Source organism: Danio rerio, chromosome 20 (genome assembly GCF_049306965.1).
Source record: "Danio rerio strain Tuebingen ecotype United States chromosome 20, GRCz12tu, whole genome shotgun sequence".
NCBI lineage: Eukaryota > Metazoa > Chordata > Actinopteri > Cypriniformes > Danionidae > Danio > Danio rerio.
In genome coordinates, this window is record NC_133195.1 from 7,544,324 (window position 1) to 7,571,619 (window position 27,296).

The 27,296-nt window shown below is 43.8% G+C and overlaps 2 protein-coding genes across 4 annotated transcripts in view; one reads left to right on the top strand and one right to left on the bottom strand.

Annotated features, from left to right (window-relative positions):
* The window catches only part of usp24 (ubiquitin specific peptidase 24), a 746,345-nt gene that overhangs the window by 550,167 nt on the left and 168,882 nt on the right, over nucleotides 1-27,296 (bottom strand). The gene's annotated exons all lie outside the window — the stretch shown is intronic.
* pcsk9 (proprotein convertase subtilisin/kexin type 9) overlaps nucleotides 10,890-27,296 on the top strand; it is a 36,074-nt gene continuing 19,667 nt past the window's right edge. Inside the window, exons 1-7 of one of the 3 annotated variants that reach the window (XM_073934057.1) lie at nucleotides 10,890-10,978; nucleotides 11,548-11,607; nucleotides 12,745-12,936; nucleotides 13,088-13,211; nucleotides 16,944-17,077; nucleotides 17,175-17,316; nucleotides 19,708-19,904. In XM_073934057.1, coding sequence (XP_073790158.1) covers nucleotides 12,757-12,936; nucleotides 13,088-13,211; nucleotides 16,944-17,077; nucleotides 17,175-17,316; nucleotides 19,708-19,904 — 777 coding nt within the window. In that variant the 5' untranslated portion in view covers nucleotides 10,890-10,978; nucleotides 11,548-11,607; nucleotides 12,745-12,756. Of the gene's footprint in view, nucleotides 10,979-11,255; nucleotides 11,608-12,744; nucleotides 12,937-13,087; nucleotides 13,212-16,943; nucleotides 17,078-17,174; nucleotides 17,317-19,707; nucleotides 19,905-27,296 lie in introns of those variants that run through there. The other 2 variants (XM_073934056.1, XM_003200677.7) reach the window with 2 other exon arrangements.

Consider the following 27,296-nt stretch of genomic DNA (forward strand, 5'->3'; position numbering starts at 1 on the left):
GCCTAGAATGCAAGTCCAGGGAGAGGGGTGGACCCCAGGGTAGCTTGCTGGGGATAGAGACCAATAGGTGGAGGGTAAGGGGGACGTCTGGGGCCCAGACTGCAAGTCCAGGGAAAGAGGTGGACTTCTGGGTAGCTTGCTGGGGTCTGAGACCCCTAGGTGAAGGGAAAGGGGTCCTCTGGGGCCCAGACTGCAAGTACAGAAAAACAGTTGGGCTTCTGGATAGCTTGCTGGGGTCAGGGACCCTTTAGTTATATGAGTTATATGGGGTGGACCCCAGGGTAGCTTGCTGGGGTCATAGATCCCAAGGTTGAGGGTAAGAGAGCCCTCTGGGGCCCACACTGCAAGTTAAGGGAAAGAGGTGAACCCCAGGATAGCTTGCTGGGGTCAGGGACTCCTAGGTGAAGGGCAAGGGGGCTCATTGGGGCCCAGACTGCAAGTATAGAGAAGGAGGTGGGACCCTGGGTAGCTTGCTGGGGTCAGAAACCAATAGGTGGAGGGCAAGGGGGCCCTCTGTGGCCTAGAATGCAAGTCCAGGGAAAGGGGTGGAACCCTGGGTAGCTTGCTTGGGTCAGAGACCCCTAGAGGTAGGGCAAGGGGGCCCTCTGGGGCCCAGACTGCAAGTTCAGGGAGATAGGTTGGCCCCTGGGTAGCTTGCTGGGGTCAGAGACCCTAAGATGGAGGGCAAGGGTGCCCTCTAGGGCCCAGACTGCAGGTACAGGGAGAGAGGGGGACCTCTGGGTAGTTTGCTCGGGTCTGAGACCCTTTAGGTGGAGAGCAAGGGCCCAGTCTGGGCCCCATAGGTCCCCTTGCCCAGCACTTAAATGATCCCTGCCCACAGCAAGCTTCCCATGGGCCACCCTTTATCCCTCGACTTGCAGTGTGGGCCCCAGATGGCCCCTTGCCCTCCACCTAAAGGGTCCCTGCCCCCAGCAAGCTACCCAGGGGCCAACCTCTCTCTCAGAACTTGCAGTCTGGGCCCCATAGGGCACTTTTCCCTCTACCTAAAGGAATCCTGGCCTCAGCAATTTACCCATGGGCCACCCTTTATCCCTGGATTTGCAGTGTGGGCCCCAGAGGGTCCCTTGCCCTCCACCTAAAGGGTACCTACAACCAGCAAGATACCCAGGTGCCACTCTTTATCCCAGGACTTGCAGTCTGGGTCCTATAGGGCCCTTTACCCTCCATCTAAAGGTTCCCTTCCCCAGCAAGCTTCCCATGGGCCACCCTTTATCCCTCGACTTGCAGTCTGGGCCCCAGATGGCCCCTTGCCCTCCACCTGAAGGGTCCCTGCCCCCAATAAGCTACACAGGGGCCAACCTTTCTCCCAGGACTTGCAGAATGGGCCTTATAGGGCCCTTTGCTCTCCACCTAAAGGGTCACTGCCCCCAGCAAGCTACCCAGAGGTCAACCTTTCTCACAGGACTTGCAGTCTGGGCCCCAAAGGGCCCCTTGCCCTCCACCTAAAGGGTCCCTGTCCATAGCAAGCTACCCAGAGGCAAACATCTCTTCCAGGACTTACAGTCTGGGCCACATAGGGTCCCTTGCCCTCCACCTAAAGGTTCCCTGACCCCAGCAACCTACCCAGAGGTAAACCTCTCTCCCAGAACTTGCAGTCTGGGCCCCAGAGGGCTCCATTCTCTCCAAATAAATGGTCCCTTACCCCAGCAAGCTACCCAGGGGCCAACCTCTCTCTCAAGAATTGCTGTCTGGGCCCCATAGGGCCCCTTGCCCTCCACCCAAAGGGGATCCCGACCCAAGCAATTTACCCATGGGCCACCCTTTATCCCTGGACACTCAGTCTGGGCCCCAGAGGGTCCCTTGCCCTCCACCTAAAGGGTACTGGCCCCCAGCAAGCTACCCATGGGCCACCCTTTATCCCATGACTTGCAGTCTGGGCTCCATAGGGCCCCTTGCCCTCCACCTAAAGTTTCCCTGCAACAGCAAGCTTTCCATGGGCCACCCTTTATCCCTGGACTTGCAGTCTGGGTCCCAGATGGCCCCTTGCCCTCCACCTAAAGGGTCCCTGCCCCCAGTAAGCTACCCAGGGGCCAACCTCTCTCCCAGGAATTGTAGTCTGGGCCCCAGAGGGCCCCATTCTCTCCAAATAAATGGTCCCTTACCCCAGCAAGCTACCCAGGGGCCAACCTCTCTCCCAGGACTTGCAGTCTGGGCCCCATAGGGCCCCTTGCCCTCCACCTGAAGGGTCCCTGCCCCCAACAAGCTACACAGGGGCCAACTTTTCTCCCAGGACTTGCAGAATGGGCCTTATAGGGCCCCTTGCTCTCCACCTAAAGGGTCGCTTCCCCCAGCAAGCTACCCAGAGGTCAACCTCTCTCACAGGACTTGCAGTCTTGGCCCCAAAGGGCCCCTTGCCCTCCACCTAAAGGATCCCTGTCCATATCAACCTACCCAGAGGTAAACCTCTCTCCCAGAACTTGCAGTCTGGGCCCCAGAGGGCCCCATTCTCTCCAAATAAATGGTCCCTTACCCCAGCAAGCTACCCAGGGGCCAACCTCTCTCTCAAGACTTGCTGTCTGGGCCCCATAGGGCCCCTTGCCCTCCACCTAAAGGGGATCCCGACCCAAGCAATTTACCCATGGGCCACCCTTTATCCCTGGACACTCAGTCTGGGCACCAGAGGGTCCCTTGCCCTCCACCTAAAGGGTACTGGCCCCCAGCAAGCTACCCATGGGCCACCCTTTATCCCATGACTTGCAGTCTGGGCTCCATAGGGCCCCTTGCCCTCCACCTAAAGTTTCGCTGCAACAGCAAGCTTTCCATGGGCCACCCTTTATCCCTGGACTTGCAGTCTGGGTCCCAGATGGCCCCTTGCCCTTCACCTAAAAGGTCCCTGCCCCCGGCAAGCTACCCACGGGCCAACCTCTCTCCCAGGAATTGTAGTCTGGGCCCCAGAGGGCCCCATTCTCTCCAAATAAATGGTCCCTTACCCCAGCAAGCTACCCAGGGGCCAACCTCTCTCCCAGGACTTGCAGTCTGGGCCCCATAGGGCCCCTTGCCCTCCACCTGAAGGGTCCCTGCCCCCAACAAGCTACACAGGGGCCAACTTTTCTCCCAGGACTTGCAGAATGGGCCTTATAGGGCCCCTTGCTCTCCACCTAAAGGGTCGCTGCCCCCAGCAAGCTACCCAGAGGTCAACCTCTCTCACAGGACTTGCAGTCTTGGCCCCAAAGGGCCCCTTGCCCTCCACCTAAAGGGTCCCTGTCCATATCAAGCTACCCAGAAGCAAACATCTCTTCCAGGACTTACAGTCTGGGCCACATAAGGCCCCTTGCCATCCACCCAAAGGTTCCCTGCAACAGCAAGCTTTACATGGGCCACCCTTTATCCCTGGACTTGCAGTCTGGGTCCCAGATGGCCCCTTGCCCTCCACCTAAAGGGTCCCTGTCCCCAGCAAGCTACCCAGGGGCCAACCTCTCTCCCAGGAATTGTAGTCTGGGCCCCAGAGGGCCCCAATCTCTCCAAATAAATGGTCCCTTACTCCAGCAAGCTATGCAGGGGCCAACCTTTATCCCAGGACTTGCAGACTGGGCCCCATAGGGCCCCTTGCCCTCTACCTGAAGGGTCCCTGCCCCCAACAAGCTACACAGGGGCCAACCTTTCTCCCAGGACTTGCAGAATGGGCCTTATAGGGCCCCTTGCTCTCCACCTAAAGGTTCGCTGCCCCCAGCAAGCGACCCAGAGGTCAACCTCTCTCACAGGACTTGCAGTCTTGGCCCCAAAGGGCCCCTTGCCCTCCACCTAAAGGATCCCTGTCCATAGCAAGCTACCCAGAGGCAAACATCTCTTCCAGGACTTACAGTCTGGGCCACATAGGGCCCCTTGCCCTCCACCTAAAGGTTCCCTGCCCCCAGCAAGCTACCCTGAGGTAAACCTCTCTCCCAGAACTTGTAGTCTGGGCCCCAGAGGGCCCCATTAGCCGCATTTCCACTATCAGGCCAGTGCGAGCCTAGTAGCTTGTAGCTTGTAGGCTAGTAGCTTGCAGCGCGTCAGCAAACTCCGCCCCCAGAACATCCCCCGAATCGAACGTCACTCAAACCGCCCACTTCAGCGAGAATCATACAGATAAAGCACACCATCACATCATCACGAAACTATTAAAATAGGACAACCAAAACAAACAAATGACACGTTACTGTACAGTAGTACAACGCATGTCTATACGCACATGCCTGTGTGTTTTCATTCATCATTTACTCGCCGACCGACTGGCATCGAAATCCAGTGGTCTTGCCACCAACGGAGGGACCCAGCGCAGGGAGCGCACACATCCATAATATAACACCACATATATAAAATTCCCCGTTAATAACTCTATATAAAATGTATTTTATAACATCCTCTAGACAGACGCTGTCCAACATTCATCCCAAATGCTCCGGAGAGAACTGAAACATGATTATTTTTTCCTATAGGTTTTACGACACTTAATAGATGATTCCCTTTATTTAAAGATGTTGCTTATTATATCTTAAGTAAAGGAAAGTGTTCAGTGTTTCAGCATAAGAGCAGCACGTAATAAAATATTGCCTGCCCTATATTTCGTTGCGCTCAGCAGCAATGCAATAAAGGTCTTTATGTATTTTAAATTTCCTTTTTTTAATTTTACCACGTTATATAAAAACATACACACTTGTTTGAGGACACAGAACACATTTTGAACTTGCAGTTTTCCCCGTCAAAAAAGTGCTGTGCAGCTGCAGACAGAAAAAAAGGTCGCCTAGTTTCTGCTTTCACTCACCCCGAAAATGCTCTGTTTGCATGATTTGATTAATATCATCGTATCCAAATACTTTATAAATAATATTTAAAACATTTTCCGGTGTTTATTTATTTATTTATTTTTTAGAAAATCTTTTTTTCAAATAGGCTTTTGAAAAATGAAAGTTTAATATAAATTTGAAACAGTTTGATATAGTACCTAATTGTTATAGCTATAGCTTTTGTTAGTTTTATATTGGTTTATTTATTTAATGTGATTTTATTATAGGCCTATCTGATATTTGTAATTCTTTAAATTATTTAAATATAGGCTAGCTTAGGCTATTTTATCTAAATATGACACTATTGTTTTGAGCCTACAAAAGCGGACATGAAATTTGTAAAGTTTAATATCTTTCTGTTGTATTCATACAGTGTATTATCTCCGAAATAAAGTAAAACAATAAAAAGAAAAGAAAAAAGCCGCTCGCGGCATCAACAGAGCTATGAATGGAGCGCTCTTTTCCTCGGTCTCACACACGCACAGGTATCTAAACGCGCAAAAACACTTATTAAACTTGACAAAACCTCTTGAAATCCTTTACTGTCTGCTGTGTCTTTAATATGGTGTAAAGATTAGTATGCGTTATTGAAACATCAAAGAGATGCAGCAAAGAAAAGTGACTTAGCCTATTAAAACTATCATTTTATGCAACAACCTTACATTTAAAAGAGAAACATAAGGGCGATCATTTGCAAAAAAGACCCCAGCCTATAATTTGTTCCAGATGTTTTCTTTCTCTTATTTATTTATTTGTTATGTGTTTGGCGCATGTACTCGTGTGCAATCGGAAAATTGTGCCCGCCTCTCCTTTCACTACGCCCCGAAGCCCCGGCTGGCCCTCTTTGGCCCAAGGTATTCGGCGGGCCGAAAAAGGCCGGCCGCTGGCCCCAAGAAAGCCCCGCTTTGGCCCGATTAGGCCCCGGAAGTGACAGTGGAAACGCCACTGGCCTTGGCTCGCCCTGGCTCGCTCGCTTTAGGCGCGATAGTGGAAACGTGGCTATTCTCTCCAAATAAATGGTCCCTTACCCCTGCAAGCTACCCAGGGGCCAACCTCTCTCTCAAGACTTGCTGTCTGGGCCCCATAGGGCCCCTTGTCCTCCACCTAAAGGGTCCCTGCCCCCAGCAAGCTAACCATGGACCGACCTTTATCCCAGGACTTGCAGTCTGGGCCCCAGAGGGTCCCTTGCCCTCCACCTAAAGGGTACCGGCCCCCAGCAAGCTACCCAGGGGCCACTCTTTATCCCAGGACTTGCAGTCTGGGCCCCATAGGGCCCCTTGCCCTCCACCTAAAGGTTCCCTGCCCCCAGCAAGCTTCCCATGTGCCACACTTGATCCCGGACTTGCAGTCTGTGCCCCAGATGGCCCCTTGGCCTCCACCCAAAGGGTCCCTGCCTCCAGCAAGCTACCCAGGGGCCAACCTCTCTCTCAAGACTTGCAGTCTGGGCCCCATAGGGCCCCTTGCCCTCCACCTAAAGGGGATCCTGACCCAAGCAATTTACCCATGCGCCACCCTTTATCCCTGGATAATATGCCCTCAAAATAAAGAGTCCCTGGCCCCAGCAAGCTACCCATGGGCCAACCTTTATCCCTGGACTTGAAGTCTGGGCCCCAGAGGGCCCTTTTCTCTCCAAATAAATGGTCCCTTACACCAGCAAGCTATCCAGGGGTCAACCTCTCTCCCAGGACTTACAGTCTGGTCCCCATAGGGCCCCTTGCCCTATACATAAAGGGTCCCTGCCCCCAGCAAGCTACCCATGGGCCACCCTTAATCCCTGGACTTGCAGTGTGGGCCTCAGAGGGCCCCTTGCCCTCCACAAAAAGGGTCCCTGCCCCCAGCAAGCTACCCAGAGGCTAACCTCTCTGCTAGGACTTGCAGTCAGGCCCCGAAGGGCCCCTCGCCCTCCACCTAAGGGTCCGTGAAACCAGCAAGCTACCCATGGGGAACACTTTATCCGTGGACTTGCATTCTGGGCCCCAGAGATTCCCTTACCCTTCAACTAAAGGGTCCCTGCCCCCAGCAAGCTACCCATGGGCCACCCTTAATCCCTGGACTTGCAGTGTGGGCCTCAGAGGGCCCCTTGCCCTCCACATAAAGGGGCCCTGCCCCCAGCAAGCTACCCAGAGGCTAACCTCTCTGCCAGGACTTGCAGTCAGGCCCTGAAGGGCCCCTTGCCCTCCACATAAAGGGTCCGTTAAACCAACAAGCTACCCATGGGGCACCCTTTATCCCTGGTCTTGCATTCTGGGCCCCAGAGAATCCCTTACCCTCCAACTAAAGGGTTCCTGCCCCTAGCAAGCTACCCAGGGGCCATCCTCTCTCCCAGGACGTGCAGTCTGGGCCCCAGAAGGCCCCTTGCCCTCCACATAAAGGGTACCTGCCCCCAGCAAGCAACCCATGGGCCACCCTTTATCCCTAGACATGCAGTCTGGGCCCCATAGGGCCCCTTGCCCTCCACCTAAAGGGTCTCTGACCCCAGCAAGCTACCCATGGGGCACCCTTTATCCCTGGACTTGCATTCTGGGCCCCAGAGAATCCCTTACCCTCCAACTAAAGGGTCCCTGCCAACAGCAAGCAACCCAGGGGCCAACATCTCTCCCAGGTCTTGCAGTCTGGGCCCCATAGGGCCCCTTGCCCTCCACCGAAAGGGTTCCTGCCCCCAGCAAGCTACCCAGGGGCCATCCTCTATCCCTGGACTTGCATTCTGGGCCCCAGAAGGCCCCTTGCCCTCCACATAAAGGGTCCCTGCCCCCAGCAAGCTACCCATGGCCCAACCTTAATCCCTGGACTTACAGTGTGGGCCTCACAGGGCCCCTTGCCCTACACATAAAGGTCCCTGCCCCCAGCAAGCTACCCAAAGGCTAACCTCTCTGCCAGGACTTGCAGTCAGGCCCTGAAGGGCCCCTTGCCCTCCACCTAAAGGGTCCGTGAAACCAGCAAGCTACCCATGCGGCCAACCTTTATCCCAGGACTTCCAGTCTGGGCCCCAGAGGGTCCCTTGCCCTCCACCTAAAGGGTACCGGCCCCCAGCAAGCTACCCAGGGGCCACTCTTTATCCCAGGACTTGCAGTCTGGGCCCCATAGGGCCCCTTGCCCTCCACCTAAAGGTTCCCTGCAACAGCAAGTTTCACATGGGCCACCCTTTATCCCTGGACTTGCAGTCTGGGTCCCAGATGGCCCCTTGCCCTCCACCTAAAGGGTCCCTGCCCCCAGCAAGCTACCCAGAGGCCAACCTCTCTCCCAGAACTTGCAGTGTGGGCCCCATATTGCCATTTGCCCTCCACCTAAAGGAATCCTGACCCTGACAATTTACCCAGGAGCCGCCCTTTGTCCCTAGACTTGCAGTCTGGGCCCCAGAGAATCCCTTACCCTCCACCGAAAGGGTTCCTGCCCCCAGCAAGCTACCCAGGGGCCAACCTCTCTCCCAGGTCTTGCAGTCTGGGCCCCATAGGGCCCCTTGCCCTCCACCGAAAGGGTTCCTGCCCCCAGCAAGCTACCCAGGGGCCATCCTCTTTCCCAGGACATGCAGCCTGGGCCCCAGAAGGCCCCTTGCCCTCCACATAAAGGGTCCCTGCCCCCAGCAAGGTACCCATGGGCCACCCTTTATCCCTGGACTTGCAGTGTGGGCCCCAGAGGATCACTTGCCCTCCACATAAAGGGTCCCTGCCCCCAGCAAGCTACACATGGCCCAACCTTAATCCCTGGACTTGAAGTGTGGGCCTCAGTGGGCCCCTTGCCCTCCACATAAAGGGGCCCTGCCCCCAGAAAGCTACCCAGAGGCTAACCTCTCTGCCAGGACTTGCAGTCAGGCCCCGAAGGGCCCCTTGCCCTCCACCTAAAGGGTCCGTGAAACCAGCAAGCTACCCATGGGGCACCCTTTATCCCAGGACTTGCAGTCTGGGACCCAGAGGGCCCCATGCTCTCCAAATAATGGTCCCTGACCCCAGAAAGCAACCCAGGGGCCAGCCAACCTTTCTCCCAGGACTTGCAGTCTGGGCCCCAGAGGGCCCCTTGCCCTCCACCTAAAGGGCCCCTGCCCCCAGCAAGCTAACCAGGGGCCAACCTCTCTCCCAGGACTTGCAGTCTGGGCCCCAGAGGGCCCCATGCCCCCAAAATAAAGAGTCCCTTCCCCAAGCAAGCTACCCATGGGCCAACCTTTATTCCTGGACTTGCAGTCTGGGCCCCAGAGGGCCCCATTCTCTCCAAATAAATGGTCCCTTACCCCAGCAAGCTATCCAGGGGCCAACCTCTCTCCCAGGACTTACAGTCTGGTCCCCATAGGGCCCCTTGCCCTATATATAAAGGGTCACTGCCCCCAGCAAGCTACCCATGGGCCAACCTTTATCCCAGGACTTGTAGTGTGGGCCCCAGAGGGCCCCTTGCCCTCCATATAAAGGGTCCCTGCCCCCAGCAAGCTACTCAGGGGCCAACCACTGAGCCAGGACTTGCAGTCTGGACCCCATAAGGCCCCTTGCCCTCCAACTAAAGGGTCTCTGCCCCCAGCAAGCTACCAATGGGCCACGGTTTATCCCTGAACTTGCAGTCTGGGCCCCAGAGGGCCCCTTGCCCTCCACCTAAAAGGTCCCTGACCCCAGCACGCTACCCAGAGGTCAACCTCTGTCTCTGGACTTGCAGTATCGGCTCCTAATAGCTCCCTTGCCTTCCAGCTAAGGGGTCACTGATCCCAGGAGGCTACCCAGAGGCCAACCTCTCTCCCTGGACGTGCAGTCTGGGCCCCAGAGGGCCCCCTTGTCCTCCACCTAAGTGGTCCCTGACCCCTTCAAGCTACCCTGCACCCAACCTCTCTCCCTTAACTTGCAGTCTGGGCTCCTTAGGGCCCCCATGCCCTCCACATAAGGGTTTCCTGACCCCAGCAAGCTACCCAGGGTCCAACGTCTTTACCTGGACTTGCAGTCTAGGCCCCAGAGGGCAACTTGCTCTTCACTTAAGGGGTGCCTGATGATAGCAAGCTACCCAGAGGCCAACCTCACTCCCATGACATTCAGTCAGGGCCATAGACGGCCCCTTGCCATGCACCTAAGGGGTCCCTGACCCAAGTAACCTACCCAGGGGCCAACCTCTTTCCTTGGACTTGCAGTGTGGGCTCTTTAGGGCCCCCTTGACCTTCACCTAAGGGGTCCCTGACCCCTGCAAGCTACCCAGGACCCAACTTTTCTTCTTGTTCTTGCATCCTGGGGTCCTTAGAGGCCGCTTGCCCTCCACCTAAGGGGTCCCTGACCCCAGCAAGCTACCCAGAGGCAAACCTCTCTCACTGGGCTTGCAGTCTGGGCCCCAGAGGGCTCCTTGCCCTCCACTAGGGCACTTGTGGAAAGAAAGAAACTCCACAAGACGCCCTTACATCTTGTTTTGATGTCCTTCAGGGTGAATCAAATGTTAATTAGGGGGGTCAATCCCCCAAACCCTCCCGTAATTCGCACCCTGCCTGTATCCCTCAACATTATTACCCATTCCATGTGCATATCTGAAGTATTTGGACAAAGCAAAATTCAGTTAAGTAAACATTTAAAAATATATTATATGAATATTGTTGCATAATTTTCTTCAAATTACAAATTAATGTATGAATAATGAATTACATAGTTATAAATATTTAAAAATCATTTAAGTTTGATTGTCACAAAATGCATGTGACTGAAAATTGTAACAACAAAAAAATTTTAATCTGTGAATAATCAAAACAGTTGATGTTAGTATTACTGAAATGAAGTTGGAAATGAAGCAGAATTCCTCCTTGCTATGTGCAATTATCGCTACCTTTGACTGAGTGTTGTAAAATTTCAACATTCACATGACCCGCTCAATCTAATATTGTCAAAGCATTGAACGATATCTTGTGCATTTTCTTCAGCATGATAGGTATGTTACTAATCACAAGAAAAAAAATATTATCTACAATATATCAATGCATGTACTGTATATGTTTGAGAAACTGTTTACATATAATTAAAATCATACAGCCAAAACATTTTTATATTACATAAAAATGTATGAAAATATTTTAGCATTATGTACGTTTTTACCAAATATAACATCCAAACCACACACTTATATTAAAACTATACCACTGTATGACCAACAGAGGACGACGTTAATCTATGTTTGGTCTTGTCTTGACTGCAGCTTCCAATACGCGCAATATTTAGTCTCGTGGGCGCGCGCAGGTGACATGTGAGGTCAGGTTTTGCGTGAAAATAATACAAAAACTGGCATCTTTCTTAAAAACCCTTAAAAAATGTAATTGTAGTAAAATCTCGTTTTACTACAATTTAGCTTCACTGTATTTTATTGACATATTTGACAATATATTTAACTAACAGTTATTCATGTTACAGGTTTTATTTCAGCAAATGTTTCAAGCCTGTGCATGAAATCTAAGCGTATAATATGTGTGTGGGTGGACTGTAATCTGACTCCACTTCTGCTGTATTTATTACCGAGGCATCGTTCGATACACGGGCAGTGAAACGTCATTCAGCTCGCCCCACCTTCCTTTAGTCAGTCTGAGAGTCACGTTTAATGATAAATCTCCAAATCTCTTTATCATATATTGTTCTGCCTCAGTGTACGACCAACAGCAACAGAGAGAAAAAAATACACTTACTTTGAGTTGAAAGCACAGAGAATGAGAAGCGTCGTGTCGGTGTGCTGTTTGGGTTTTCTGTTGGGTCTTCTGGCTGTTGTGGAATGTGATGAAGATTATATTGAGGATGAAGATGAGATGATCCTGTCTTTAATTTTGCAGGATGACACTCAGCCTGAAGCAGAGAACAGGCCATCGGCGCAGTTTTACAGGTGCACCAAGGTAGGATAACTGGGCTGTGATTTGTGGGACTGCTGGTTAAAAATATTAAGGGGGGGGGGAAATTATGTTATAGAAAAATATTAAATACAAATAAAAAAAAAAAAAAAAAAACAGAAGAAAAAAATGAAGAGAAGCAAAAATTTGAAAAAGTTTGTAGGTTGAAATTTATTTTGCAATATTTTGCTTAAATTTAATTTTATTATCTTTCATTACCGAAACATTACTGAAACTACAAACAACAGCCTAAAAAAAATGAAAATTTTAGATGAAAATTCCAGATGGCATTTAGAGGTTTTAGTATCCAAACTCTTCATAAGATGCATCATCATCTTATGTGAGAAACACTAAAGAAAAATATACATTCATACTTATGAATTTATGATTATGACATTTTCTAAAACAGCAAGCGCAACCATATGTCATATTATTTTATCTTTTGTAAAACAAGGCACAATGAAGTGCCAGTGATGTGCAGTAGGCTGCCTATAATTTGTATTTATTTCTGAAGTTGCAGATAATAAAACAAAGATTAAGATGAATGTCTTTTTTGTTTTAAAAATGTAAGTTTAATTACATGCTGTCGATTTTTTACAATTAGGATCAAAGCCTTAAAATTAGTAGTCTCAAAGACTTATAAAAACATTATTTGTTTGGTATTTTGAGCTAAATCCTCACATTGAGTTCACGCTCTAGGGAAATCCGAGATTTTTTTTTACATCTTGCAAAAAGGGGCATAATAGGTCCCCTTCAAAGTTAACAATTAATCCCTGCATTTTAAACGACTGAAAATCTTTAATCAAAATCTAAACATAATCATATTAAATAATCTGAAATAATTATGTTTTCTGTGCATCTGGAAGGACTTTAAGCAATACTACTGTATATGTTTTGGGTATACTGCATATTTGTTCTTAAATAGCTACATTATATATATAGAAAATAAATTATGAAAAAATGACACATTTGCATGTAAATGTAAGTATAATGTCTTGCTGTCGATTTTCAGTAATTTAATGTAGTTTACAACAACAAAAGACTACAGCATGTTTGTGGAGTGTACTGTACGTGTGGCACGTGTGAAAGAAGGAGGTTATATCAGAATGACATATGTAACCCCCTTGCGTGCTTTGTGCACAGGACGCGTGGCGAATGCCGGGTCAGTATTTAGTTGTGATGCGGAACGGGACGCACGTGAACCAGGTGGAGCGCACCACGCGCAGACTCAGCGCAAAAGCCGCCAAACGCGGATACCTGATTGAGATATTGCAGACTTACTCTGGAGCCTTCCGTGGGTTTCTGGTGAAAATGAGCAGCGATGTTCTTCACATGGTAATCTGCAAACATTCTTGCATGTCACATTTGTCTTCAACGATGTTTGGACAGTTATTTACACACACACACACACACACACACAAAGGAACTCTAAACTGAAAACATGATCTGTGTTTTTCCATCATTCCATCACCTGTGTTTTTGGCAGGCAGTAAAGTTGCCCCATGTGGAATACATTGAAGAGGATTCCTCAATCTTTGCCCAAAGCATCCCATGGAACCTGCAGCGGGTCCTTCAAAATAAACATGAGGCTGGAAAATACTCTCCACCCAGTGAGCTAACACCTTACTTGTGTCCCAAATCACACTCTTTGCACTTATAGGCTACACTTTGTACTTAATGCACTATAAAGGTACATCCTGTGCAGTCTGGAGTCTGAACACCCTAGGCCCTCTACGGTAAAATTAAAGCTGTGGCAACCCAGGTAGCAAATAATTCTGGCCCAGATCTGGCATAAAGCTGGCACAGCACTTGCATACAGCATATGGGCCAAACATGGTCTGGGTTTGGCAGAGGTGGCTCTATTTTTAAGGCGCCACACACAATTTGGGCCACATGTAAAATGTAGTACTTGACCCAGATGTTAAAAACTGATAAGTGGGCCTCATCAGTTCAGCCTGTCTTGACCCACATTTAAAATACATTAAAATAAATTTTGAGTAAAGAAAAAACATCTAACAATTAGGTCTGTTAGAGTAACCTCTAAAAGTGCTCTAGCGAAAGACACATGAGGCCATGGTCTTTAGCCTCCTTGTTAGAGTGACCGACTCCCATGCGGAAGGTCGCCGTCTCGGAGCAGGTTGGAGTGTTGTAGGACTGGTGGGATTGCAGTTGTAGCTGGAAGGACATCTGCTGCGTAAAACATGTGCTGGATAAGATGGCGGTTCATTCCGCTGTGGCGACCCAGGATTAATAAAGGGACTAAGCCGCAAAAGAAATTAATAAATAAATGTGGGCCAAGCAAAACCTGATTGTGTGGGGCAGAGACATTTAGCTATTTGGGAATTTATTGCATTAACTGTTCAAAATTTAATGCATTGTTTTTTTCTGTTAGGTGGATTTTCCATTGCTTTTTCATCTTTTACTTTTTTCAGGTGTCCCAAAAAAAAAAAAAAAAAAAGATATAAATAATCTGAAAATGTTAATTTTTCTTCCTGGAACATTAACCAGGAAAGTTTTCTTTATGTATAAATAGAGCGTTCCCATAACATCTCTGGAATGTTCTTTTTTGGGTTCTCTTTAATGTAAGATGCTTAAAAAAAAGCCTGCAATATTTAAAAAAATGTTAGTGTTTAGTTATCAAAAATAACATACCGAGTGTTTACTTACAAATAAAAACAATGTTTACTGTGAAAACTGGATGATAAGTACATTTCCATTTTTGCTTTATTTGTATCTCTCATGAAGTTAATGTTACAACTGGTATTTTTAAAGCAGTATTAGTATCACACTTGTGCCACTAACATGATGTATGTCGAATAACATCACCAGAAAGTACTTAGAGATTAGTTATTTGTCTGAAATTTGCATATATATGCAAATATATCTTATTAAGATTCTAGTTGATAAGAAACTTAGCCTTTTTCTTGAGAAACTGTCCACTCTCATGAGCAGTTATTGTGGTTTGATGTTAACATGCACTTTAAATAAAGTCCTTAAAGTCCACATGAAATCAAAATGTTCAATGTTTATTTTGCTAGCATAGATTGTTAGTCTTAAAAGGGACCTACTATGCAAAAATCTTTTATATAAGGGGTTTAAACACAGTTGTGTGGCTACAGTCTGTGAATATAGCCAGCATCTAATTCAATTCACCTTTATTTGTATAGCGCTTTTACAATGTAAATTGTGTCAAAGCAGCTTAACATAGAAGATCATAATAAATTGAAACAGTGTAGTTCAGTTTAAGTTAGGTTCAGTTTAGTGCAGTTCAAAAATGTGGAAGTTTCAAAGACTTATAAAGCCTTGTTTGTTTGTTTATTTTGAGCTAAAGCTTCACATACACACTCTAGGGACATTAGAGACTTAATTTACATCTTGTAAAAAGGGGCATGATAGTGAACAAATAATCCTTGCAAGTTAAACCAGTGAAAATCTTTAATCAAAATCTGACCATTTGCTTTCGCTCTGGAATGGCAGCACTTCTCTGATGTCAGTTTGATGGCTGGGGCAAAATATGCTTAGCCCCTCCAACCTTTAATTTGCTACAAGGGAAAGATGAAAGAAGCTCAACAAACCCTGCCCTTTACTAAATATTCAATTTCAGTTGTAAATACGGTGTCATTCGTTCATTTTCTTTTTGGCTTAGTCCCTTTATTAATCTGGGGTCACTACAGCGGAATGAACTGCCAACTTATCCAGCATATTTTTTACGCAGCAGATGCCCATTCAGCTGCAACCCATCACTGGAAAACATCCATGCACACTTATTAACACACACAATACGGACAATTTAGCCTACCCAATTTACCTATACCACATGTCTTTAGACTGTGGGGAAAACCAGAGCACCCGGAGGAAACCCACGTGAACACAGGGAGAACATGCAATCTCCACACAGAAATGGCAACTGACCCTGCCAAGGCTCAAACCTTCTTGCTGTGAGGCGAACGAGCTACCTACTGCGCCACCATGCAGCCAAATACAGCATTAGACCCCAGATAGCATACTAATGTGGGCCACTTTAGGCAGTTATGCGGTACTGGTGGTATACCTTTGGCCCAGACAAAATGAATGTGAGCCTGAAGTGGCCCACCTATACAATGGCAAATGGGGGCCAAAGATTTAAATTCATATATGGCCCAATTAAGGCAAATATTTGGCACTCATGGCAAAATGTAATCTGAATGTGAACCCAATGTGGCCTATGTGAAAAAAGGATAAATTTGGCCCAAATGACAGAGGACAAATGTGGGCCACAGTTGGCAAAATAGTGGCATAGTCATTTAAGGGTAATCTGGGTCTAAACCTAAACTGGCTAACACGTGTAGGTGCAAATGTGACCCAGGTATCTTAAGACATATATGAGCCACTTTTGGCAAACATTTGGCACAGTAAGCTCTGGCTATTGTGGTTGTGAGCCTAATGTGGCCCAGAGAAAATATGGAAAATGTGACCCAGTTATTATAAAACATATGTGGGACACTTTTGGCAAATATTCTGCACAGTAAACTCTGACTAGTGGTCCAGAGTAGATATGGAAAATGTGGCCCAGTTATCTTGAAACATATGTGGGCTACTATTGGCGAACATTCAGCACAGTAAGCTATGCCCTATGTGGATTTGAGCCTATAGTGGCCCAGAGAAGATATGGTAAATGGGGCCCAGTTATCATAAAACAAATGTGGGCCACTTTTGGCAAATATTTGGCACAGTTAGCTTTGGCTAATGTTGCTGTGAGCCTAAAGCGGTCCAGAGGAGATATGGCAAATGTGGCCCAGTTAACTTAAAACAAATGTGGACCACATAGACTAAAGTCACCATCATGGAGAAAAGTGTTTGCTTTAGTTGGGACCTGAACCTTTTAAAATACATTTTATTTTAGGCTGCTGTACCTTTTAAGAACTTTGCTTGAAAAGTTTATTAATTACAGCAAACAAGCTAAGAAAAAAAACAACAAAAACAATAAAATGAATTGAGGCACAACCTGTGATGAAATAATATAATTTACTGATGTTCACCAACGTTTAATCTATTGTTAGAAGTGATAGGCCAGATCTGGGCCAGAATAAAAGCAAACTGTTGGCCAGAATAGGGTCAGTTCTGGTTCATTTGGTTGATTTTTGGCTGGTATGTGATATTGATATGGCTTAATTGTGGCCCAGATCTGGCAAACAGGAGTGGATCACCCAAGTGCCATCATTCCATGCGGTATGTGGGCCGGATGTAAGAGTCTGGTGTGGGCCGGATTTGAGCCACATGAATATTGCTAGCTGGGACTGAAATAAAATTCAACGAAAGTAACTGTCTTTGGTCTGTATTTTCATCTGTGTGTTTCTGTGTAGATGACGGAGCTAAAGTGGGAGTGTATCTGCTGGACACGAGCGTTCAGTTGACCCACCGTGAGGTCGAGGACAGGGTGATGGTGACCGACTTCAACAGAGTGCCTGAGGAGGACGGGGTCAGAGTTCACAGGCAGGTCTGTCAGTGTAAAAGTGTATTTTCCAAGTGCCAATGAGAAGTAAGTGCCAATGAGATGCATTAGTTCATTGCCTCCTTTTGTGTTTTGTCCACAGGCCAGTCAGTGTGACAGTCATGGCACACACATTGCAGGGGTGATCAGTGGACGGGACTCGGGTGTCGCTCGAGGTGCCAGTGTGAACAGCGTCCGAGTGTTGAACTGCCAGGGCAAGGGTACTGTGTCTGGAGCTTTGGCAGGTATGCTAAAAAAAAATTAAAATTTTTCCTGCATGTTCAATCTACTCATTTAAAATGAACTGAATCAACACAATTCTTGAGGTTTTGTTTGTTACAAAGTAATTGTTTTTGGTTCAATCCACTTAAATTTGTAAAATTAAAGTGACTTAATCGATTTTTTGTTGGGACAACATAGAAAATTTAATAAATAATTATAAACAAAGAAAAATTGTGTGGCAGCCAGCATTTTTTACAGTGTAAAAATGTTTCATGATGTTACATTGTATACTGTAAAATAGAATTGAGGCCAAACAGAATTGATTTTGTTTTTCCATCATGTGCTTGTCACAAATGCCAGCGATCTAGGCCTTGTAGATTGCTGGATAACATTCAATATCACCCAAACTATAATTCTGGCACTAAACTGCACTACATTTCACTTCAGGCACCTCACACACAAACCAGATCCAGATTACCACTGATTGCTTGCACACACAGCTGTAGTTCATGAAGACTGATTAGTTGGACCATATATATATATATATATATATATATATATATATATATATATATATATATATATATATATATATATATATATATGTATATATATATATATATATATATATATATATATATATATATATATATATATATATATATATATATATATATATATATATATATATATATATGCAGGGCTTTACATTAACACCCGCCATTTACCAACACCCGCCGGTTAGACAGACAATCCCACTAGCCACTTTGGCTGGTTGAAAATAATTTTTAAAAGTCCTTAAAGTCCACATGAAATCGAAATGTTCAATGTTTATTTTGCTAGCAAGTAAAAGAAAGCAAGTAATTACCGAATAAGAGAAGAAAGCAAGTAATTACCGAATAAGAGAATGATCATCTCTCGCGCTAACAGCTGATGGGATGCGCGCGACTTCTTAAAACGCGTGGGCCCGACTTCTTAAAACGCGTGGGCCCGACTTCTTAACACATGCGCGCTCCCGAATCATGAAGCAACCGTGTCTGGAACAGGTTCTGGAAATGCAACTGTCATCGGTTCTCTTTCAAATAAACTAGACAAAAAGTGATGAACATGCATCCACAGTCCTGATGCTTTTAAGAGCTCAAAATTTTGTAAGTCTTTTTGTAAGCAGCACCAGTTGCTTTCACTTTGATCAGATTATTAAATTGCCTAAAGTTAATGCTTTAATGCTTACGTGCATGTGATCATCCTTATATTATCACACACGGTAGGTTTCACCTGCTTTCATTTGCTTACGGTTTTATTTGCTTTCATTTTTGTTAAAATGTTTTAATTATCTTTTTTTTTTTTTTTACAATATTGCTTTAATGGAAGATGAACTCTCCATTTATGTGCAGTCAACTGGTGATCCGAGAGATCTTTAGCCAGGACAGATTACTGTGCATATTTTTGATACATGACAATAGTTATTTTTTAAAAGTCAATTGCTTTTCTTTCTTTTTTTAAGAATTTTTTTGTTAAATAAATATTATACAGCTATATTTTGCTTGTTTTGACTCATTAAAAATTTGTGGCTAAGAAATAATCGTTGTTTAGTGTGGTTATAGAGATAAATTTGGTAAATCGTTAATTTTGAAGTCATGTGAAATAAAAACTAATTGCAGTATAACACTATGAAACCATGACTCCTTTGCTCATGCTCCTTGAGAAAGCTCATACTCGACACACAAAAAGTGAAATGAATGAGGACACATGTGGACAACACAAAATTTAAATCAAGTAATTTTAGCATGTTAACATCAAATTTATGCATATAAAATATATTTTCCTAACAACAAAATTGTGGCTAGTGAAAATGCAGAGTGGCTAGTAACTGTGTGTGTGTGTGTGTGTGTGTGTGTGTGTGTGTGTGTGTGTGTGTGCGTGTGTGCGTGTGTGCGTGTGTGTGTGTGTGTATATAAATATATATATATATATATATATATATATATATATATATATATATATATATATATATATATATATATATATATATATATTTATATACACACACACACACACAAATATAAATATATATATATATATATATATATATATATACACACACACACACACACACACACACACACACATATATATATATATATATATATATATATATATATATATATATATATATATATATATATATATATATATATATATATATTTATTTATATATAATTGTGGCTTAATTGTGGCTCAGATCTGGCTAACAGGAGCGACCGCCCAAGTGCCATCATTCCATGCGGTATGTGAGCCGGAAGTAAGTGTCTGGTGTGAGCCAGATTTGAGCCACATTAATTTTGCCTTCTGTGAATTGTCTCTCTGAATATATGCAGAATGTTTTTAGGACATTGATATGTTCTCTGTTGCAGGTCTGGAATATATCCAGTCATCTCTGGCCTCTCAGCCTGTCAGTCCTGTTATCCTGCTGCTGCCATTTGTAGGGGGCTTCAGTCGCACCCTAAACACCGCCTGCCGGAAAATTGTTGAGTCTGGTGCAGTGCTTATTGCTGCAGCGGGAAACTATAACGATGATGCGTGTCTGTATTCACCTGCCTCAGAGCCAGAGGTATGACCTGAGCTCACAGTGTGTTGAGATGCATTGATAGTAGGGGTGTCAAAATTAATCGTTTCTTCGGTGCATCGCGATGCAGACGCGGACAATTCGGTATCGGTTCAGTAATAATCATAACCGGTTATTACTGACGTCATTTACCTCATATTCGCTCTGTCGCGAGGGAGGCAATCGCGAGTATTTACAACGCTTTAACTACTTAAAACTCATAAACTGTGCACAATTTTACTGTGTGTTTGCAGTCTTTCACTGACATATACAACAATAGCCCCTATTTCACTGAGATCGAGAGAATGAAAGTAGCCTTACTCCATTTCTCTCTTTCTCTCTCTCGCTTTCGCTCTGTCTCTGCCTTTCTCTCTTTCTCACACACACACACACACACACACCCAGTGGCCCATTTGACCTGCTGGCGTGGCTTTTCTTCTCCTCTCGGCTGTTTTACAGCATTACGTTTGGATCCAGAAACGAGCGCGTGTCTGCAGAGTTTTCTCCACCGTGTCTATCATGCATCAGCTGTGAGATCGCCGCTGCCCGCCTGCCGCTTATCAGTGTCACTTATCTGAAGAGAGCAGCGCGCAAGAGCCAATCGCAACCGTTTTTGTTGAGGGTGTGACCAATCAAAGAGGTGTAAGAGAACTAAACAAGATTCAGAAATTGAGCTGGATGTTTATATTTGTTTATATTATTTGCTTAATGCTCGTTTTGTTTAAAGTTACAGTTTGTATATCTGACTGTTTGTATTAAACGACAAAATTGTATTACAAATAATATATAAATATAAATATATTCATACATTTTAATACAAGAACTGCTGCTGTGAAGAAAATATAAAACTGTTTATGGAAAGCATCATCAATGCACCGTGATGCTCCGAAATATCGAATTGAACCGAATCGATGGCATGATAATCGTAACCGAACCGAACCGTGAGACTAGTGTAGGTTCACAGCTCTAATTGATAGACAACAAAATCAGAGGCGTTCTGTTAAAGTTAGATTGGCGGTTTTTGCATTTTAATTTAGCCAGTTATAACCAGGATTTCCTAAACAACTATTAAAATAATTGTATTAAAGTAATTGTTTTTAAATTATTGTAAAGCATAAAGCGTGTAGACTAGGGCTATTCAATTGGCGGCCCGCAGGCCGAACACGGCCCCCAAGGCAGTTTGTTACGGCCCTCCAAATAGTGTGAACAAGACATCAAAAATAAATTTTGTTTAGTCGAAAAACAGCCACTTAAGTTATGAAGTAACGTGCGTCTTTCTGTTCAATACAGCGCGAGCTGCAGAGGCTGCGCAGAGCGTGAGTCACCATTAGCGAGTGGTGCGGACAGCCGAAAACATTTAGATATGTTTTGTAGAAAATGCCTTTTGTACAATGCACTGTAATCGTTAGGGATAGCAATGATTAGCTGATTTCACTTTTAACTGCGCTTGAATTCGTCACAGTTAATGAATCGTAAAGGCTTCCCTAAGCCGCCTTTCTGTTGCACTAAAAAGTTATGACAAGTTGTCACCTGTGCGCTAGTTTAAAGTTCCAAATAGGCTATGTACACTGAGGCTAATACGCACGCACACCGGATTAACTGTACAGTAGCAGCGGCCGTACCCATATCACGTCTTTTCTGCTTGCAAGTTTATTATTGCTAATGTAAGTATGACAATATGTGCGCACAAGCGGAGCAACGCGCTTGTGTCTTTCCGGGCGCACGCAGTAGAAAACATCTCACGTTGAGAGTTGTAAGTGCCTTTCAGAGCAGTGTAAACAAAAGATATTTTAATATTAGACGAGCTAGTATTAAAATGATTATGTATGCATGAACACTGATGGCAACAACAGTTGATCTACATAGGTACTTATCGAATATAAAGCTTCAATTTACATTAGACATGATAACCGTGAAACCATAATTATTCTTCAGACTATATAATCGTACAACCAAAATCTATAATTGTTGCATCCCTAATTATTATGCAGTTCTTAACTTAACATATGAATGTGTCTGAATGTAGAAGAAGCCATACTTCAGCAATGCACTGCTTTAGTTGTGCTCTGAAATACAACATTTGAATGTTTGTAAAACGTAAATCTAAAAAATAAGTCAGTTGGACAATACAGTGATATTATGTTGTTTTAAAATACAATATATTCACATTTTAATGTAGAAAAAGCCAACATGGGTGTCTTTATGAGCACAAATACAGCATATGGGTTCTTATATGCAGTTGTGTCATCACTCATAAGTCATATCTCTCCGGCCCTTCGTTTGGGATGCTTTTCATGAACCGGCCCCCATGACAAACTAATTGAATAGCCCTGGTGTAGACAGAGCATTCACAGGCCAGGGATGGAAAACAGATATACAGCTCGGGCGCATGATATGTATTTCAGTGTAATTCAGAGATAAAGCAATTTACAATTTTAACAAATACTGACTTTTAAGTTAATTCTTCTGCGATTCTGTGATGTTTTCAAGTTTAGATTAAAATATTGCAGACTTGTGTTATGGCGGATTTTTATTATAGCTTGTGTTTAGGCAATCCCTGTAAAATGAGCTTGATATATTTGTTAATTTAATAGGTGTAAATTTCTGTCTAAAGGTAAAGCAAACTAGTATGCTTAAAGAGAGAGTTCACCCAAAAAGAAATCTGTACTCATTATTTACTATATTCATACATCTACTAGATTTCGTTGAACACAAAAGAAGATATTTGGAAGAATGTTTGAAACTGGCAACCATTTATTATAACCAAATGCTATGAAAGTTGGTATTCAAAATTATTCAAATATCATATTTTGTGTTTAACAGAAAAAAAAGAAACAAAGGCAGGGAGAGTGAATGATGACATGAATTTACATTTTTAGGTGAACTATCATTTTAATAGGCTTCAGTCAACATACTTGAAACATCTGTTGATTTTTTTTTTTACATTTTTGTGAATTATTTGGTTGTTTATACATTAATGGCACCTTTGACAGACAGCGTTGTTATTGATGCTTGAAATACTAGAAGAAAATCTTAAATATTGAATCAGGGGGCAGAAGCGTTTTTATGATAGTATATACTAGGGCTATTCAATTAGTTTGTCATGGGGGCCGGTTTATGAAAAGCATCCCAAACGAAGGGCCAGAGAGATGACCTGCTATACAAGTGATAACACAACTGCATATTAGAGCCCATGCTGAATTTTTGCTCTTTAAAGGGCAATGAAACCCCCCACTTTCGGTTCAGGTCTACCTCAGATTTTTTTCAAAAGATGCATCATAATGGGCATGAAGCTCCGCGATCAGAGGCAGGAGTGGGCGTGGCCAGCAGAGCAGGGGAGAAGAAGGGAAGCGGACAGCTGTTGTCAGTTAGCTCACAAAATGAGACACAAACCATGAGGAGGCGCATGATTTTATAGTTTACAAAGTTAAAATGCAAAGAAATAAACTGTAATTTAATGCCCTGCTACATTTGTTATGCATAATTTCCATATACAGATAACCACAATTTATATCATTATAAAAATAATCGTGTTTATATAAACACTAAATGAGGACTTCTCCCTTAATCCCCTGGTCTGAATGCAGACTCAGTGCAGCAGGTCTTTTCCCTTGTCTATTTTAACCATTAGCTCTGCAGGTAATCTGGAGGACTTAAGCCTGATTTATACTTCTGCGTCAAGTGACTGGCGTAACCCACGGCGCATGCAACGCGCGTGGCTGTGCATTTATACTTCTGCGCGCTGTCTCTGTTGGTCTGCATTAACACCTCCGAAAATGCTAGTTGGCAGTGAGGTGTAAATGTTCCTCTGTGCCGAGTTTCTTCACTGTTGTTTTGCTTTTCCTGAAACTTCCGGGATGTACAAGTGGCTCAAACTCGCTCATTTTGTGGCAGCAACCGACGGACGTGCAGCAACTTTAACTATGAGGTAAACACAAAACAAAACTTTCCATCCGGAGCTCCTTCACGGGACTCCACACTTGTAAACAATCGCTACATTGGGTTCGCGCCATTCGCGCGGCTCTCGGTCCCGCCCCGACTTGTCAGCGCTACCAAGCCGACCAATCACAGAGCTTGGGCTACGCGTTGTTGCGACGTGTAGTTACATTTTTTGAGAGGTGCACGTCAGTGACGGCCACGGCCACGGCGAAGGGCTATGCGTCAGCGCCGTAGCATATGCCGGTGTTTGACGCAGAAGTATAAATCAGCCTTTAGGCAAACACAGCAGCACAACAATATGTTTAAATGTGAATAGACTCCTGATAAAAGACAACGTTCGCCATTTTCCAATTCTCATACTGCTTTCCTGACAAAAATGCTTGCTGCACACAAACAGTGTTGTATCGGCCCTGACAGCATCGCAGGAAAAAACATGCAACAAACCCCATGGATTATTACCCAGTCATCAAGGTAGGATCTCACAGCTTGGCATTAGGAGGTCTGCCTTGCTTCCGAAAAGCCTGTGCAGTCATGAATAATTAAGAAGCTGGCTCTTCTCATAGGATAATAAAACTCCGCTATGAATAATAATGAGAAACTAACGCGTCATCTTTGCACTTGCAGTTTTGCGCCAAGTCACCGATTTTGATCCCGCCCCAAAAATAATTTTTAACCCGGAAGATGAAATTAGCTGACAAAAGCGCAAAATTATCTACACAAATTTTCCCCACAATTAAAGTTGTTAAAATCTTTAAAAAAAGTACTTGAGGGTTTTGTGAACCTTTAAGACATCCACTTTGGCTTTTTCTACATTAAAGATTTAATATATTGTACTTTGATACTACATAACATCAATTCATTGCACAATAGACTTTTTTTTCTGCAAATATTCAAATGTTGTGTTTCAGAGCACAACAAAAGCAGTGCATTGCTGAAGTAGGCTTCTTCTACATTCAGACACATTCATATGTTATGTTTTAAATTGCAAAACAGTTAGGGATGCAACGATTATAGATTTTGGTTGTACGATTATATAGTCTGTAGAATGCTCATGGTGTCATGATTATCAGGTCTAAATGTAAATGTAATGTAAATTCAAGCTATATAGGAAATATATTAGGACAGTAGCTATTTAGTTTAACTGTTGATGCCATCTGCGTTCATACATACATAATCATTTTAATAATAATTAATCTAACATATCTTTTGTTTACATTGCACTGAAAGGCACAAACAACTCTGACCATAAGATGTTTTCTACTGCGTGTATCCGGAAAGCAGCAAACACTTTACTCCGCTTGTGCGCGCATATTGCATATATTCTTGCATTAGAGAAGATAGATAACTTGCAAGCGGAAAAGACGTGATATGGGAACGACTGCTGCTATAGTTAATCAGGTGTGGGTGTGTATTAGCCTCGGTGTTAATGCATGGAACTTTAAACTAGCGCACAGTTGGCAACTTGCCATACTGTAACTTTGTTTAATTGCAGCAGTTTATTTTTGTTCTGTACAACAGAAATGCGGCCTAGAGAAGCCTTTATGATTAATTAACTGTGATGAATTAAAGCGCAGTTGATAGTGAAATCATTGCATCACTATTGACGATGTCAATGCATAGTACAAAAGGCCCTTTCTACAAACAGATCCAAATGTCTTTGGCTGCCCGCAGCATTCGCTTATGGTGACTCATGCTCCGCACAGCCTTTAACTGCAGCTTGTGCTGTATTAAACAGACGCATGTCACTTCATAACTATAGCGGCCATTTTTCGACTGAACAAATTTTATTTTTGATGTCTTGGTCACAGTATTTGGAGGGCCAGAACAAATTGACTCGGGGGCTGGGTTCGGTTCACGGACCGCCAATTGAATAGTCCTGGTGTATACAGTATGAGGGGAACTCACTTCAGAGAAGTTTGGTAATTTTTGTTTAGATGAACTCTGTGTAATGCATAAATGTTAAACACTAGCACAGCTGCTCTGTTTTCATCAATAGCTATATGGACACAGCTATTCCTGCTGTTCTGTAAGGGCAACCACCTGGCGTGAATAAGGATTTTATTCAGCTTGTCCGCTGTTTTTCTTTCATGCAGATGTTTTTGTGTTCTCTACACTGTAAAAAATCTTGCTGCCTAAAATATTTTAGTTGATTCAAATAAACTTTTCTAGTCATCTCAACTCACATCAGTCAAACTGACTAAAACATTAAGTTGAACTTTGTATAACTAAAAATATGTAGTTGAAACCTGATTAACCCATTAAATTAGTTTAAGTTACCTAAAAACATTTGTTGTTATGACTTTTTGTCATGTTTTTACAGTGGAGCATACTTTCAGAAAACTAAAGTGTTTAATTAATATATTGGAAATTTACAATCTAATTTAACTATATTTAATTTAATATTAAGGAAATGTAAATGAGCAATATCACACGAGTAGCAGTGCAATGTGGCTGTGTATTGGCACTTATTGGCACTGTGTGTTGGCACGAAGCCTTAGGCATAAGACAATTCGATAGTATAATCAAAATGCAACAGCATAAAAGTGTGTATAAAAAAGAAAATTAAACAAAGAGAGTCTCAAGAGATCACAATATTACCATGATATAAATACACCACTACAACATACAAAAGAGAGATCAATTTAAAAAGTCATTTACCTGTTTAATAATGATTTGATCAGCTGTAGTTTAAAATAAGCAGTTTTTCTCGTAGCATTAATAATGCGATCTCTTTCGCCTACTTGTAGATGAAAATCGTCAACCGCAGAGGCATTGCTAGACATAAAGCTCCACTGGGGCTCAGCTCCCCCTAAAAAAATTTTTTATTAAATTAAATAATTATTTGATCGATCATCATCATAAAAATGAAAAAAAAAAAAAACAAAAAAATGTTTTAAATTAAAAACTGTTGCCTGTAGGCAAATAACAAACTGGCCAGCTCATTCCCTCAGTCAGAATTTGTCCATTTGAATAATAAAAGCCTTCTGTTATTGGTTTTTCTTTCATAAAGCCTTTTTCTATTGTTTTTTTTTATTTATTTTATTTTAATATTTTTTTTTTTTTACAATTTATGATAGCATACTGTCTAAAATGGGACAATTGAGCTCATATAGGGGTCAAATTCTGGACTTTGTCAGAAGGGGGTGGGTCTTTCTTATATATATATATATATATATATATATATATATATATATATATATATATATATATATATATATATATATATATATTTATCAGTTGTGTGTTGTTTTAGACCTGACTCATGGCAGAAAATTAGCTTTATTAAGATTTACCTCCCTGACTTATCATCCTTTTTTTTGCTTCAAATTAAAAAATCTATCTATTAGTCTAAATAAGATCACCATCATATTCTTTAAACTTTAGTCTTGTCGACTAGCAAAACTCACTGTGTGCTGAGACCTCAGCATAAAAGACTGTTTCGGTTCAAAATGCATAAGC